The sequence below is a fragment of the Capronia coronata genome (assembly GCF_000585585.1).
Source record: "Capronia coronata CBS 617.96 chromosome Unknown acBCG-supercont1.3, whole genome shotgun sequence".
Taxonomy (NCBI): Eukaryota; Fungi; Ascomycota; class Eurotiomycetes; order Chaetothyriales; family Herpotrichiellaceae; genus Capronia; species Capronia coronata.
The window spans coordinates 2,204,937-2,219,565 of NW_006912895.1; the positions used below are offsets into that span (position 1 = coordinate 2,204,937).

Consider the following 14,629-nt stretch of genomic DNA (forward strand, 5'->3'; position numbering starts at 1 on the left):
TAGCCCGTCGCTTTTCCTCGAGTCCAGTTTGAAGTTTGAAACAGGTTGATATTTTTCTCCTTATCTTCCAGGGTGTAAGAAGAATCTTGCCTGGCGCTGGGAGACGTCGATTTACAGCCAATCAAGAGAAAACGTGGGCGAACCCCGGGCCTCCAGAAGCCAGAACGTGCCTCGGGTGCCTGCCTCCGTTGGGGGTGAGAAAGGCCGCTATTCTGTATTCAGCTAGTGCCCGTTCATAGTGGCATTTCCCATCAACACGGCAAGATGGTAGTAACACGGTGCAGTCACCGACGTGTTTGATCCTGCTCTTTGGGTCGTACACCCTCCATCTCCTCCTCTCTTTCTCCGTTGCTGTACTATACACACTGACTGGTGACAGTCTTGCCTCTATGAAGAGCAAGTCTGCGAACGCGAACGCCAGAACAGGGAGGTTGTAGGTCCTGACATGTCCTATCACTCTCGATTGATCGTTCCCTGCTGCTATCCTCCAGACGATCAGCCTCATCGCGTCTGGGATCGATGTGGGAACAGCGCCCGCAACCCCTGCACGTGGAGCATGACAGGCTCGGCTGTCAGGTGGCGCATCTATCAGTCGATGCACGTTCCGAACTGACCAACTCTGGTTCGTTCCTGGCCGCTGCTTCAACACTTATCTATTCCATATCAGATTCTTGTTCCTAGCGAACATGTAGGTGACACCGCCAAGCAACCGCTGCATGACGGCCTCCGTGCGCAGAGATCCCTGCATCAATGAAGCCTACGATGCGCCATCTTACCTCGAACCCACCGTCGCGCAGACTTCTCGAACGAAGTGGTACTGGTGGGCGATGGAACTAGCAATGCCAAATGGTGAGATGGCAAGAGCTAGAGTGCCGGCCTGATGAAATTTCTGCTCCAACAGGCATAGAGAACGAAATCCCCGTGCTGATGTCAATCCCTTCCTGAACTCTGCGTGTCTGTCGACGCCTCGCCTATTGGACATTTCCCTTGAGGCCGTCGAGAGCCTGGCCTTAGAGCATCCGTCACAGGTCCTTGGCTGGACCCTGTTCGGTGTGGGCGAACCCAGTCATTCTTTCTTCTTCAGATCCACCGGACCTTTGCGTCGGTCCGCCCACTCTCTGTCACTTGTGTTCCACCCCCAAGGACGACTATATGTAGTAGGACATCGCTACCGGTCTTGGTCTTGCGCAACCGTCTCTCTTCCAACACTTCTTGTACAAGGCAAGCCTTTCTTGACCGGTCTTGACTTTCCTTGGTTCTTGGGATTGTCTTGGACAACGAGTCGCTTCTCCCTCGTCACTTAGCCAGATATGGCCACGAAGACTGCAGGCGGCAATGCTGCCTTCCACAACTTCCACAACGACTTTGCCCATATCCAGGATCCAAATGAGCGTCGACGACTGGCTCTCGCCGAAATCGACAAGGCCCCCTTTGGCTGGTACCATGTCCGTGCCATCGTGGTAGCCGGTATTGGTTTCTTCACCGATGCCTACGATATCTTCGCCATCAACTTGGTCACTGCCATGTTGGGCGTTGTCTACTGGCAGAATGCGGCCAAGAGCCCAGGCCACATCCCATCCAATTCCGACACTGCCATCAAAGTGGCAACATCGGGTGGTACCGTCATCGGTCAAGTTGCCTTCGGATGGGCGGCCGATCAGGTCGGCCGAAAGAAAATGTATGGTCTAGAGTTGATTTTGATCATCTTTGCAACACTTGCCCAGGCACTGTCCTCGGCCTCTCCAGCCGTCTCTGTGGTTGGCTTGATCATATTTTGGCGTGTGATGATGGGTATCGGTATCGGTGGCGATTATCCCCTGTCTTCGATCATCACCTCCGAGTGAGTCTCCCTCTGTGATCTATCGTGTCGACGCACAACGTCTAACTGTCCGCTTCCAGATTCGCGACAACCAAATGGAGAGGTGCCATGATGGGGTCCGTCTTCGCCATGCAGGGTATCGGCCAATTTGCCGCCGCAATCATCGCCTTGATCGTAACCGCAGGCTTCAAGCAATCTCTCCTGACCGCCAAGTCAGTAGACCTATGTGACGGTGTATGCCAACTGGCGGTGGATAAGATGTGGCGGGTCATCATTGGGTTTGGTGCTGTCCCAGGCTGCATCGCATTGTACTTCCGCCTCACCATCCCCGAAACACCTCGATACACTTTCGACGTGGCCCGAGATTCGGAGAAGGCCGTTGCAGACGTTCAGGCCTACAAGGCTGGCAAGAGTGAAGGCCATCCCGACGAAGTCAGCCGGGCTGCTGTTCTCCTAGACTCCCGTGCCCGCCTGGACCCTCCCAAGGCTTCCTGGAAGGACTTTTGGCGCCACTACGGCCAGTGGAAGCACGGAAAGGTCCTGCTTGGAACGGCTGGATCCTGGTTCTTCCTCGACGTCGCCTTCTATGGACTCGGACTCAACAACTCGATCATTCTCAGTGCCATAGGCTACGCCAGCGGTGACAACGTCTATGAGATTTTCCGCAACACTGCCATTGGCAATTTGATCATTGTTTGCGCCGGAGCCATCCCCGGTTACTGGGTCACTGTCGCGACGGTCGACACGATCGGCCGTAAACCCATTCAACTAATGGGCTTCACCATCTTGACCATCCTCTTCGTCATCATCGGCTTCGCGTACCACAAACTCAGCGAAGGAGGTCTGTTGGCTCTATATGTTCTGGCCCAGTTCTTCTTCAACTTCGGTCCCAACGCCACAACCTTCATTGTCCCGGGCGAGTGCTTCCCTACTCGATACCGATCAACCTCGCACGGTCTGTCCGCCGCCTCAGGCAAAGTTGGTGCCATCATCGCACAGTGCGTCTTTGGTCCTCTTCGTACCAAGGGCCACCCGACGAAGTCCAACCCTTCGCCCTGGCTCAATCACGTCATGGAGATCTTTGCTCTCTTCATGCTGTGCGGTATCTTCACCACTTTGTTGATCCCGGAGACCAAGCGCAAGACCCTTGAAGAGCTTGCCGGCGAGGTGCCAGGCACCAAGAACTACGATCCCGAATCCGCCGGTCACCGTAGGGATTCCTATGTTGCGGCTGAAGGATCCCCCAGCCCTGACGTGCTTACCGAACACAAGGCGACTGTTTGAGCAAGCAGGGGAAATGCAGTACACTGGCCTATATGGCCTCGAGACACGATGTCAGTTTCTGTGAGGACTTTGGCGCTTTCTGCCAACCCTCGTCAATTGCTTGATGCCTTTGAGCAGAGCGAAAAAGGTGTGCGACGAGTTTAATCCAGCAATGTAGATTAATAGAAGAGGTCCATGTACCCCCCCAGATTGACTTGGAAACTGCACTATGCTGCTCCTATTGCCTGCTTACCCGTTGCTCTAGGCCTCGTGAGAGGGCAGCTCTCCGTATACTGGCTGGGTGCGCTTATGTCATCAAGGGATCTGGAATCGCGAATATGGGCAATCCGAGGTCGATTGGAAAGCCAAGGTGAGTAAAAACTGCTCGCGGCTCAGCCTCGATCGGGAGGAGGGTGATGCCGCCCTGTGCTCACCTCTGGCTCGCACGAGCCCGGGCGAGCAGCACCCGCGACTCACCCATCGTGAGGGCCAAATAGCCGGGCACCTTGACGCCGATGGTGCGACGCCGGTCTGGCTCACCCGGGTGGGCCCTGTATCTGACGGCCATTATTGGCCTTGCTGCCAACTTGGCATGATGGATCCAGTAGCTCTGTGGTGTCCAATGAGAGTGCCGCGGACCTCAAAAGCAGCGTCGCTCGACTCACATTTCTCCGAGAGTGATCTCAACCTAATAACTGACCCCCTTCCACTTACGACGATTCTGCCGTGCTCTCTCCAAGCCCTTCGCCATATTAGATCTGGAGGGGACTTTCATCCTCGCTGCTTTCCAGCTTCGACAATCTCAAGCTTCCGTCGCCGCCGCCCTTCGCTCTCAGGCTCATTCGGTCGCCCAAGCTTGACAACTCCTGCGGGCCCTCTTCCCACTAACAGGATCATCTCACCCCCTTCGCGGCTCCCACTACCCTGCGTTCCCGCGAAAGCCTACTGTCGACCAAGTCTTCCACCTCATATTGTCGTCTTCCATCGCGTCTATCCTCTTAACCCTTACCGTACCAGTCGGCGCTCGGCTTCCTTACTGTCCTGATGGACGGGCTCCTAGCTTGTTATGTCTACGCACCAGGGCCGGCATTACCGACTGCGACTAGACATCACATCCTACCAGACCGTTAGGAGCTACGTGGCATTCTCCTCCTCCTTAGCCCCACTGAGAAACCACCAGCTACGATGACGTCCATCTAACGGAGGATTGCTGATTCTCGTGGAGAAGCGGATAATCTTTATCTGGGTCTGAGTCTTTCACAGAGGTTTCCACGCCGTGCATCTTACCGACATGCTGTAGGCTCTTACCGACATGCTGTAGGCTCTTACCGACATGCTGTAGGCTGTGCTTCGCTACTCCCTACCGTAGGTAAAGTAATACGCGTTGTCCTTGTAATCCAATCGCAGAAAAAGCCTCACAAGATGGCCCCCATGCGGATGAGACAGTAAGCTGACCACGACGCACACATGTTCACCGTGGTGATACGTGTGCGACGAGAACGGTGAGGAATTTACCTTGCATTCCTGGTTTCATTGGCGATGGAATGGTCGCCAAGCAATTCATCATGCCCTGGGGCACCACTAAGCAGGGAGTGAGGGTCGCATATTTGGTCCTCAGCAGGCACTGACAGGGGCATATATGAACCGCGTACCGCCCACCATAACTGGCGTCTTATGCGTCTTGAGCTTCTCCACGAGAATTTGATACTAGCGTCAACAGTACTTCCACAGCACTTTCGTCGAAACTTACCATTGCCCTCTAGATCATAGCACCATGTCGGAAACCATAGGCAGCGAGGAGCCCTCCAGCCCACCGATCAAACCGGTCCCCGCCCTCAAGAGGTCAAGGTTCTAGAACAGTGAGAGAATTCCGGCGCCACCTGCAATGCGAGCATCAGCAGCTACGTTGTCCTCCCTCGGAACACGTTTTGCGGCAGTGATTCGCATGTGCAGAAGTTTGGCCACAACCAGGGGCCACACGCTGAAGCCAGGAGGTTACATTCACGTGAGAACAGCTCTTTGGCCTGTGGGTCCGACACCATCTAAGCTGTGCCTGCGACGTGGTCTTAGGCTTTAGAGCCAATCATCGTACCAGATAAAACAACTAGTGGACATTATGCATGCTCGTTGGGAAGTGTACTCGACTCTGTACAAGTAGATATCTGACTCAATTCATGCCTTCTGGGCCTCTACTATGCTTAACCTGCCCTTGTCCAAGTCTGCGCTCTCTGGATCCTCGAGAGAATGGAGGATGATCTGATCACCGAGGACCTCGTGAATCTGCTTAAACGTCTTGCCATTGGTATCAGGATAGAAGAAGAGGCACGCCGCCGAGATGAGGTTAGTGGCGAAAAGATGTAGAAGTATTTGAAGCTGATTCCAGACAGAGCCAGAGGAGACGCCTGCGCAAGACCAGGTTGAAGGACTAGTTGATAAAGGTAGCAGCCGCATTAATGTCCCGCCACGACAGCCTGCTGGGGCACAATCACTAGGAGTGAGGATGCCCTAGGGTATTGCAAATGCTAGGAGTGTAGTTCTAGAATCAAACCTATTCTAGGCCGAATGTCTTGGGACGCCCCGCTCAGCCAGGATCCCATCAGTCATAGGAGGAAATTTTCAGGACACCAGTCCTGTGCCAGAGTATGTGGGACAGGTGTCCTACCACGGGATGCGTCCTATGATTCCTCGTAACCTAGGGGCAACGTCCTAGAGAGATATCTGCCCTGGGCCCGTTGTCCAGGACAGATTCGAGCCTGGGAGCAGGGTGCGCAGTGCCAACGCCGGGACATCCCCGCTTCCAGGGACCCTGTCCCACCTCGTTAAGGCTTCCCATAGGGCCACCCCCACGAGTGTAGATGGTGTTACTTAGCAGCTGACGCTCAGCCTGCGCTCGAAACCCAGTGTACACTCATTAGTGGAGCTTCAAGAATTGCACTCTCCCGCAGCGTACGGCCATCACGAGTGTGCGCCCACACCCAAACGAAGCTGTTCAATCTACGGTGAATTCTGTCCCTGAGTTTCGACGGCAAGGGAAAGGCGGTGGAAATTGTGCAGGATGGTGGGGGGAGGTGGGATCTGAGGTAAGAAGGCCGCTCCTAGAGGGGAAAGCGAAACAATGAGCTTGTAGCATCGGATCTCAGCATCATCATGTGAGGATGATTGGTGTTTACGGGACATCTGGCGAGGCTCCTTCAGCTGGCCAAAAGAGTAACGACTTCTTCCACCTCCTCCGAGAAAGTGCAAAGTGAACGCCGATCGCCTTCGCTAAACTCGCGACACGCCTGAAGTTCTCAGTTTGCGGTCGCTCACTCGGCATCGACGTACATCTGTGCAATTGCTTCCGCAAGGGACTGGTGGTCTTCGTTCGTCAAGTCGTCAGCCGCAAAGATTCCTTTTCCATCTCTGACAAGTGCGAGTTGCTGCTCTATATTCTCTGGGTGAGTCGGCTCAAAGGTCAGGAAGCACCACAATGGACCCCCGGCGGGCCATAGAACAGGTCTCTTCAGCAAAATTCCTGGCAAATTGTCGATGGTGCGGGTGTCGAAAAGATGATCGATGCTGGGATACCGCTGGGAGGCTCGATTCGCAAAACGCGCAAGCTCCGGAGTCCGGTCTCCCATATTATTGACCACCGTCTCGATCCTTCCGAGCAGCAACTTGGACTGGCTCCGGTCATATCGTTCCCATCGACTATGCACCCCTGGGTGGCCCAGGTCGTCGGGTACAAGACAGTATACCTCTTGTGAGCCTGCCAACAACGCAGACTGCCTCCCACTGATTGACTGGAACGCGTTGGCAGCTATCATCAAGCAATCACAATTATGAGCTTTCCAGTAGCTCAATGGCAAGGTGACGCTTTCGCCGGCCCGGGCAACGATCGCTAGCTGTTGTGCCGCTTCCTGGCTACACGTGATGACTGTGTATGACTGGACTACTTGCCATGTTGCTTCGTCAAAACGACTGCGGAACACGACGAGTGTGGAGATCGGTTCCTCGTCTTCAAATTCGTGATCAGGGCTCTCTGGCCTCCCTTCCCACAAATCCCTGACCACACGCCGACTAAGTCGCACGGTGTGTGCGTCATCGGTCAGGACCTCAAGCAGCTCCCAAGCAATTTCCCGGAAGCTTTTGTCCCAGAGGCCACTGCGAATCATTTCCAGGAGCTCCTTTTCCTCCTCAGGGATTGAGAGGTGTTTCCACTCCACAAGAAGGTTGCTCGCATCAACTACCGTGATAGCACTAGTGCTATCAGTGACAGCACCGCCTTGGTTGTCTTCGACTGATGAAGATAGATCTCCCATCGTGGTGTCTTCGGCGAATTCGTCAAGGGATTCGCGCACTTGTCCCGCGTCTGAGGCCTCGGGATGCTGTGAAAAGACAACAGGTCGGACTAGCGGTGGTCTGGAGGATCTCAAAGGAAGCGATATAGTTCTCGAATAGAGTAAATCGCCAGTGCCGTCGCTATAGGCCGAAAATTCTGTTTCAGCCGGCGTCACACCCCGGTCCAGAGACGTTACGGCCGTCATACATTTCAGCACTGCTTCTCGATATACGTCTCGTGCCCAGTAACAAATCCAATCCATGATCAGCAGCAATTGTAATGCTTGGTCTTCATTGGCCAGATAGCCGTGCCAGCAGTCAACGACATTCTGTGTCGGTCAGTACCACATCTCATGGGCCTTCTGCAACTTACAGTCTCGTCGCCGTTTGGAATAGCACAGTATAAACGCCATTCATCTCCTTGATATCCAATGAACCACACCAGCGGATGTAGCAGCTCATTTCCAGAATCCGTCTCGAGGTCTACCTGTAGCTTCAGACACGATCTGATAGCCAGTGCCGACTGCCGCTGAATCGCTTCAAACCCAGGCCCGGCCTTTTCAGACTTGGCCTCCACTACCAGGAAAGGAAAGCAAGTATACCCGTCCTTGAAAGGGCTGTATCTGTCCGGTGACAACTGGCCTATGTGAGGCACGAATGACGTCGTCAAGCTCAATCCAACCACAAGATCGGGCCGTTTATACTTCTGGTCAACAATCACGCTCTGCAAGCCACCATCTCGGTGCAGGACTCGCTCGTCTGATTTGTTTGAGAAAATCGACGGCCGTACTTGATCGACTCTGGCCGCAAGTTAGCCCTCGGGAGCGGTCGTGGGGGCACGAGATAATCACCTCACAATACTTGCTCTCTCCATAGCAGTGCACTTACAAATTGACCTGTTCGCATGCCTGCGGAGAAGCTCTTGCGCCGCCATCATATCGTTTGGTAATGCAACAAAATCTGGTTTTGACGTATGCTTCTTGCATTTTTGACTGTCAGGCATCAGTACAGAATATTCATTAGGTCGGATCCCCTCACCAGACGAACTCGATTCCATTCACACGTTCAAAGACTAAGGATGCGACATTGTTGATCCATCCAGCCTCGTTGTCTCTTTCCCTTTTGCATCGGATGGCGTTCGCTTGGATCTTGCGAACCAGGAGTTTCCTCCTGCAGGCTCCTTCAACATCGTGATGACTTGCGGGAGGGTATGTTCCAAAGCGGACAGCCTGGATCTCGTCAATCTGATCGAGGAGGTGCTTGTACGGCTTCGCCCATCTCTGCAAGCGGGTTGACGGTCCAGGATCCAGGAACAGCACCTTGTACTGATGGATCAACCTCACCAATTGTGCGCTCTCGTTAATCGTTCGTTCTCTTCTTGGGGCCATGACAACTACGATGGATGTGAGAAGGGAGTGTCTCCTCTTGATTCACGGAATCTCGGACGTTGGGCCTACTTTGTGGATCACTTCGCAGTCGGCCGCCGGTCAATTCAGACTCAAATGAGCCGGTAGGGGCTGGGTTGCTTCGCGCGCGCCTGGAGGGGACACAGCTACTGGCGCTAAGTTCTGCAACGATAGGGGCTTGGTGCATCACCGCGACAAGCAGTTGACGCTAGAGATGGACCGATCACTTCAATTCACCCCTATGGCACATTCCACACAAGACTACTGCTGGGACGAGGCAGACAGCAGGCTCCAGCCCACTGCAGCCATCCACAAACCCGCTCGTGCCTACGCCGCTGGTCTCGTCCAAGATCTCGTCTATTCCCGGCATGAGCGTCAGGCTGACTCGAGACTGACCTTCAGCTTCTCTGTGTTTCTGCCCACAGACTGTGGGATGATCGGGGTCGATCGTCTGCCCTGACGAATACCAAGAGTACCGAAATCGCCTTCCTGAGACACGCAATCGACACTGTACCTCCATGGTTTTCGCGAATACTCCTGCTAGCTGCTCCCCGAGTGATGCCTCAACGTCAGAAGTTTCGGATCCGCTATCTGCGATATCTTGGTTCGCCCATAACGGCTCGAATGCTTCCTGCAGCCTCAATCCAAGATCTGTGGCTTTAGCTTCCAGAAAGTGCTTGAATGCTGCCTCGCCGATTATGTCGCGATGGATATCCAAGTCTATATTGCTTGCGAAATCCGGATCTACTGGGAGTCAGTCTAGGCAAACAAACGGGCGCACGTTGTAAGCATACCTCTGCTGGCAACGTGTGCCAACGCTTTGGAATACGCAGAGGTTGTACCTGGAGCACAAAATCCATGGTATCGATCCAGTGTCAGCGTAGCTGTGCTTGCTTGGAACACCCATTCGACCAGCGCTGCTGCACTCAATGCCTGGAGAAACTGCTTTTGTGTAATCCCTTGAGACCGGAGCACCTCGAGTGCGGAAGCCATCTCAGGTTCCGATCGTGTACCAGTGGGAACGACTCGGTGCATTAGCGGTGTGATGCGATTGCGTGAATGCGGCGAAACCAGAGTCCAGTCGATGTCTGCATCGCGTGTCATAAATATCTTCTTGAGGTCTCTATGAGCTTCTTCCATGCGCTTTGCAACCCACAGAGCCGTATCGTTGTCCAGCGAATGTGGGCCAGGCCGCAGCAGCCTTGCAACTTCAGTTCGACTCGCCATCATCGACTGTAATTTGTCGACCGTTGACTGCAACTGAACAACTTCATCAATGGTCACCTTACCACCACTTGCAAGGAGCTCTCCAAGCTTCACAGCCAGAGAATTCTGACTTCTTTTGAACTCCCCACATTCAAGCTCGACAGCATGGCATCTCGCTTTCCAGAAATCAACATCTAATGCAGAATTCCTCCTCAAAACATAAAGATCTTTCTCCAGGCATTCAATCCGCTCCGTCATGGACCGTATCTTCGCTGATAGCGCCCCAAATTTTCTATTATCGAATACCCGGTCCTCGATATCGGAACAGTCAGAAGGATCAGGTCCTGGAGACAGCGTTCCCTCTGAGGTGTAAGCCGAATTTGGGACAGTTGGAGCAGTAGAAGCCCGGGGAATTTCAACCGTGACCACCGTCCGCTTAAATGGAGTGTCGAAAGAGGGGGTGTCTTCGGTTTTGAACGGCCACCCTTGACTGTCACTGGTTGAGCCACTCGTCTCGTACTGTAAGTCAGCCTTTCCTTCGGAAACTCATGGCGATAAGACTGCTCACCTCTCCCAAACCGTCTGCGATGAGCCTTTTCCGGAGTGGATGAATGGTAGCTCTCAGTGGACCTCGTTTCCCTCTCGAACCGTTGATGGTACTCCTACTATCCGATCTCACTCTGCTTGCTGGGTCAGGACTCACGGTGATCTGCTTAGAGCCACTTCTCAATTTCCTGGGTGAGTACATATCCTCCAGCTCTTTCTCTTTCCTGATTTCCGATGTCCTTTTCGCGATCTTTTCCTTCTGCCCCTCATTGAACCAAGTCAGATTCTTGGAACCGTCGACGTAGATCATATCTAGATCTCCCGAAATGTCGTCCTCCGGACCGAATCCATGTCTGAGTAGGTGTAGCTTGCGCCTGATCTGATCAGGAGAATATCGCCCATTGTGACTCCAGAGGCTCAAATGCTGTGCAGCGCTCTCGTTGATCTGAGCTTTTTGAAGGCCTTCAGCCCTCGCATACTCTAGGAAAGCGATCAACTCCTCGATTACTTCCTCTGGCCATAAGCTATGTAGAGGGCGGTCTGGCTTCGGCACTTTGTTCTTTCTTGATATCCTTCTCCTGCCCATTTTTCTACCATGCATTTAGGGGATGGGCAAACAGAACACGCGGGAGCTGAAGCAAGTTGGCTTTGGAATATCCAACCCCCTTAGTGGTGCTGCGGGCGCCTGACGTGGCGCACGTTAGTGTCGCGAGTGTCTCAGTGTTTGTTGCGACAAGGATGATACCGCCTTTCCAGAGGTTGCATTACACTAGCCGTCCTCCAACCCCTGTTGTTGTCTGTAAAGTCCGGCCACAGCTCTCTTCCTCTTGCTCATTTTCTACCATATCGTGAGATGTTGGGCAAATAGAATCACGCGGAAAATGAAGCAAGTGGGCTTTAGAACGACCGAAGCCCCCTCGGTTCCCTGTAGGAGTGCTGCGGGCGCCTAGCCAGGCGTCCTCGACCCCGGTTGCCGCCCGAGGAACCCAGCCACGGCCGCCTGCGACTTTCATTCAGTGATCCATTACAACCAGGGGTTCACGGTCTCTTCCCATACGAGATATGCTTGGCCAATTTTCACAGTACAATTGAGCCTTACACAGTCGATGTCTGTTGCGACCCATACTGGCTAATTGCAGGCGTGGTGGTGCTAGAGCCTTCTATAATAAATCCGGCAAACTCGTGCTGGTCCTGATCCTTCCATGTGGCCTCTACTATAAGCCATTGTGGACGACAACTATGCCAGCCGCCATTATGAATCCTCTTGAGCCAGTCTTTCGCCAAATCTCGCACGTACCACAAGTTGTACCACTCGCAAATACCCATGCTGTGAACAGCACTGCAATTGAGACTTACGAGTCTCCACCAAGCGCCAGAGCAGAGTTGAATGGCGACCAGAGAGGAGGTACACAACAGTTGCATCCGGAGTCAGTCGGTGCCAGATTTATCGTGGCCGTCGATTTCGGAACTACTTACTCCACGGTTGCCTTTGCCAAAGTCGGGCCTGGGACGGACGTAAGCGGTCTAGGTCCCAATGACATTCGGTGCATCGTCAACTACGAGGATGCGGCCGGCTCGCGCGACGCTAGAATGAATGCGCGATACGACAACGTACCCACCGAGCTTCTCTACTTTTCCCCATCGTATAGTGACTCTGAGACCTCCGATTCGGAGTCAGCGCCGCGCGAAAATGAGTTTGAGCAAGATTTCGAATCTCCCCCAGGCTCACCTCGGATAAGGCCAGGGCCGCGGGGCCGCAAGCGAACGAGGCGCGTTCAGCAGCAAATCTGGACACGACAAGGCTTCATTGAGTGGGGATATCGGGTACACCACATACAAAAACATCCACATGAACTCCACTCGAAGAATGATGTTGAGATTGTGAGACTAATCAAATTGATCCTGGGAGATGAACAAGCGGACGAGGCGGACGAGAGCAGCGGAGCTGGTGGTGTACAGACTAAACGTTTGAGAGACGTACAGCGAGAAATACTCCAGCAGGTGAGCCGTTTGCAGGATCGGAAGGCGGTCAGGTGTTTGAACGACATCTTGACTGACTATCTTGTTCGACTACTGTACCATGCCAAGCAGATCCTGCGCAGAAACGAGGGCCTCACTGCCGACTCACAGATTGACTATGTCTTATGCGTCCCGGTCTCTTGGTCGCCGGCTGCTTCCCAAACCATGCACAACGCCATGGCAAGCGCCGTTCGGAAATCAGGTCTTGGAACCTTGTACGGAGATGCCATCATCGCAGACCTTTTCATTGTCTCCGAGCCCGAGGCTGCTGCCCAATTCGTGCTCGCGTCACTAGGGGAGAAAGGACGACTGAGGCAGAATCAAATCTTCACACTGCTGGATGCAGGTGGCGGCACTGTGGACATCACGACATACAAAGTCACTTCTGACGGAAATCGGCCATTGCGCTTGCAGGGTGAAATGATCCCGCCGGATGGAGCTCTTTGCGGGTCTTCGCTGATCAACGAAGCGTACAAGAAGAGACTTCTGGAGAAGCTCTGCGATACGGATTTCAACGGAGGAGCCGACGAGCTCAAGAGCGTAGTTGCTGGACTGGTCGCAGACTTTGAGGTGTCCCTCAAACCGTACATCGACTTCACAAAGAAGAAAACACTCCCGCGCCGCTTGTACATACCAGGCCTTCGGGACAACCCGGAAAAGAAAATCAGCAAACACTGTCTCAGATTCTCAGAGCAGGAGATCTTTGACCTGTTCAAGGACTGCCTCAACGGAGTGAGCCGACTGCTCGAATCGCAACTGGATCGTGCGGCAAAGAAAGGCTTGACAGTGATCGATGTCGTGGTCGTTGGTGGTTTTGGTGAGTCGCCCGCGCTGCGCGCACGCATTGAACAGGTCACTGCCTGTAGAACAAACATGGTGGGCGGAAAGATCGGCCTGATCTGGCCCGACAAGTTTCCCACGTCGACCGTAGCCAGAGGCGCGGTTTTGCGGTCGCTCAATAAAGAGAATGGCCCCTCCCGTATCTCGAGGGCCAGCTATGGCTTCCTACAAACCGAGCCCTATAAGGAACACAAAGAACACGTCCAAGCTGGCTTGGTGCCTTCGGTTGACAAGGTCGACGGCTTCGAATACGTCAAGAACACCATCCTCTGGGTCATTCAAAAGGTACATACACACGTGTATTATCCGGCAGGAGCAAGAGCCAGGATGAAGCTGATGACTGATTTTCGGCGTCCTAGGATGACAAACTCGACACGAGATTCACATCAAAAACGTTTCCCTCATCGCACACCTTTGGAAGACAGGAACCCAAACTCGTGTGCGTCGAGTGTCTTTACACATCAGCCAAACGGCACCGTTCGCACTTCCCGCGCGACCACGCGGAGAATGAAGGTCTGTCCAACCTACGTCTCTTCTTCTTCCTCTTCTCCCCTTTCTTCCCTCTTGCCTCGATTCCCCCAAACACAGCTCCGCGCTCAACTCCCTCTTCCTCCATCTTTCTCGTTTTCACCAGGGCCGTACTCCACACCGCTGACCAACCCGCAGGGGCAACCTTGCTCGGAGAGATAGAAATTGACATGACCGAGTTCCGAAACGATCTGCCCACCAAGGAAAATGCCTACACTGACACAGCCGCAAAGATGGCGAAGCGCAGGATCATCGACGTGACCTTCGACCTGGTCATCACTGTGGAGGGTCAGCAACTGATGTACGAGGCCCGTTGGCCAAGTCATACCCAGGCGCACCTAGGTGACGTTCGCAAAACGAAGACAGGGTACCTTAGTCTTGCACCCGGCTTTGCACCAGGCACGGTGTGAGGCCGGATGGGCGCGCGGTGGAGCCGTTGAGGAGCCAGCTACACGTCACGGCAGTGCACCATAAGAATAGTGTGGGGTCCGTGTCGTGGTCTGTCAGGGGGCGATGGGCGGGAGGTTCTCAAAGAGTGTCTGAAGGGTTGCTACCTAACTATCTATTGAGGTAATAATATCGACAACGACTCGAAGTGATACAATATCTAGTCACGTGCCTCTTGGCAACCTCTGTCATGACCGTTTATGACACAGGCCTGGCTCTCGAAAATGCCTAGTAA

At 53.7% G+C, this 14,629-nt stretch overlaps 3 protein-coding genes across 3 annotated transcripts; 2 read left to right on the forward strand and 1 right to left on the reverse strand.

Moving 5' to 3' along the window:
• Positions 1-1,310: 1,310 nt before the first annotated feature.
• A1O1_04114 (MFS transporter, PHS family, inorganic phosphate transporter) lies at positions 1,311-3,103 on the forward strand (the record flags this gene model as incomplete). Its single annotated transcript, XM_007725011.1, has 2 exons — positions 1,311-1,840; positions 1,900-3,103. The coding sequence occupies 2 exons, from the start codon at positions 1,311-1,313 to the stop codon at positions 3,101-3,103; spliced, it is 1,734 nt and encodes a 577-aa protein (XP_007723201.1).
• A 3,284-nt stretch (positions 3,104-6,387) lies between these two features.
• A1O1_04115 (uncharacterized protein) lies at positions 6,388-8,388 on the reverse strand (the record flags this gene model as incomplete). Its single annotated transcript, XM_007725012.1, has 3 exons — positions 6,388-7,731; positions 7,776-8,202; positions 8,291-8,388. The coding sequence occupies 3 exons, from the start codon at positions 8,386-8,388 to the stop codon at positions 6,388-6,390; spliced, it is 1,869 nt and encodes a 622-aa protein (XP_007723202.1).
• Positions 8,389-11,814: 3,426 nt separating this feature from the next.
• Positions 11,815-14,357, forward strand: A1O1_04116 (uncharacterized protein; the record flags this gene model as incomplete). The annotated part of the gene is made up of 2 exons (XM_007725013.1): positions 11,815-13,704; positions 13,779-14,357. 2 exons carry the CDS (start codon positions 11,815-11,817, stop codon positions 14,355-14,357), a joined length of 2,469 nt encoding a protein of 822 aa, XP_007723203.1.
• Between the last annotated feature and the right edge of the window lie 272 nt (positions 14,358-14,629).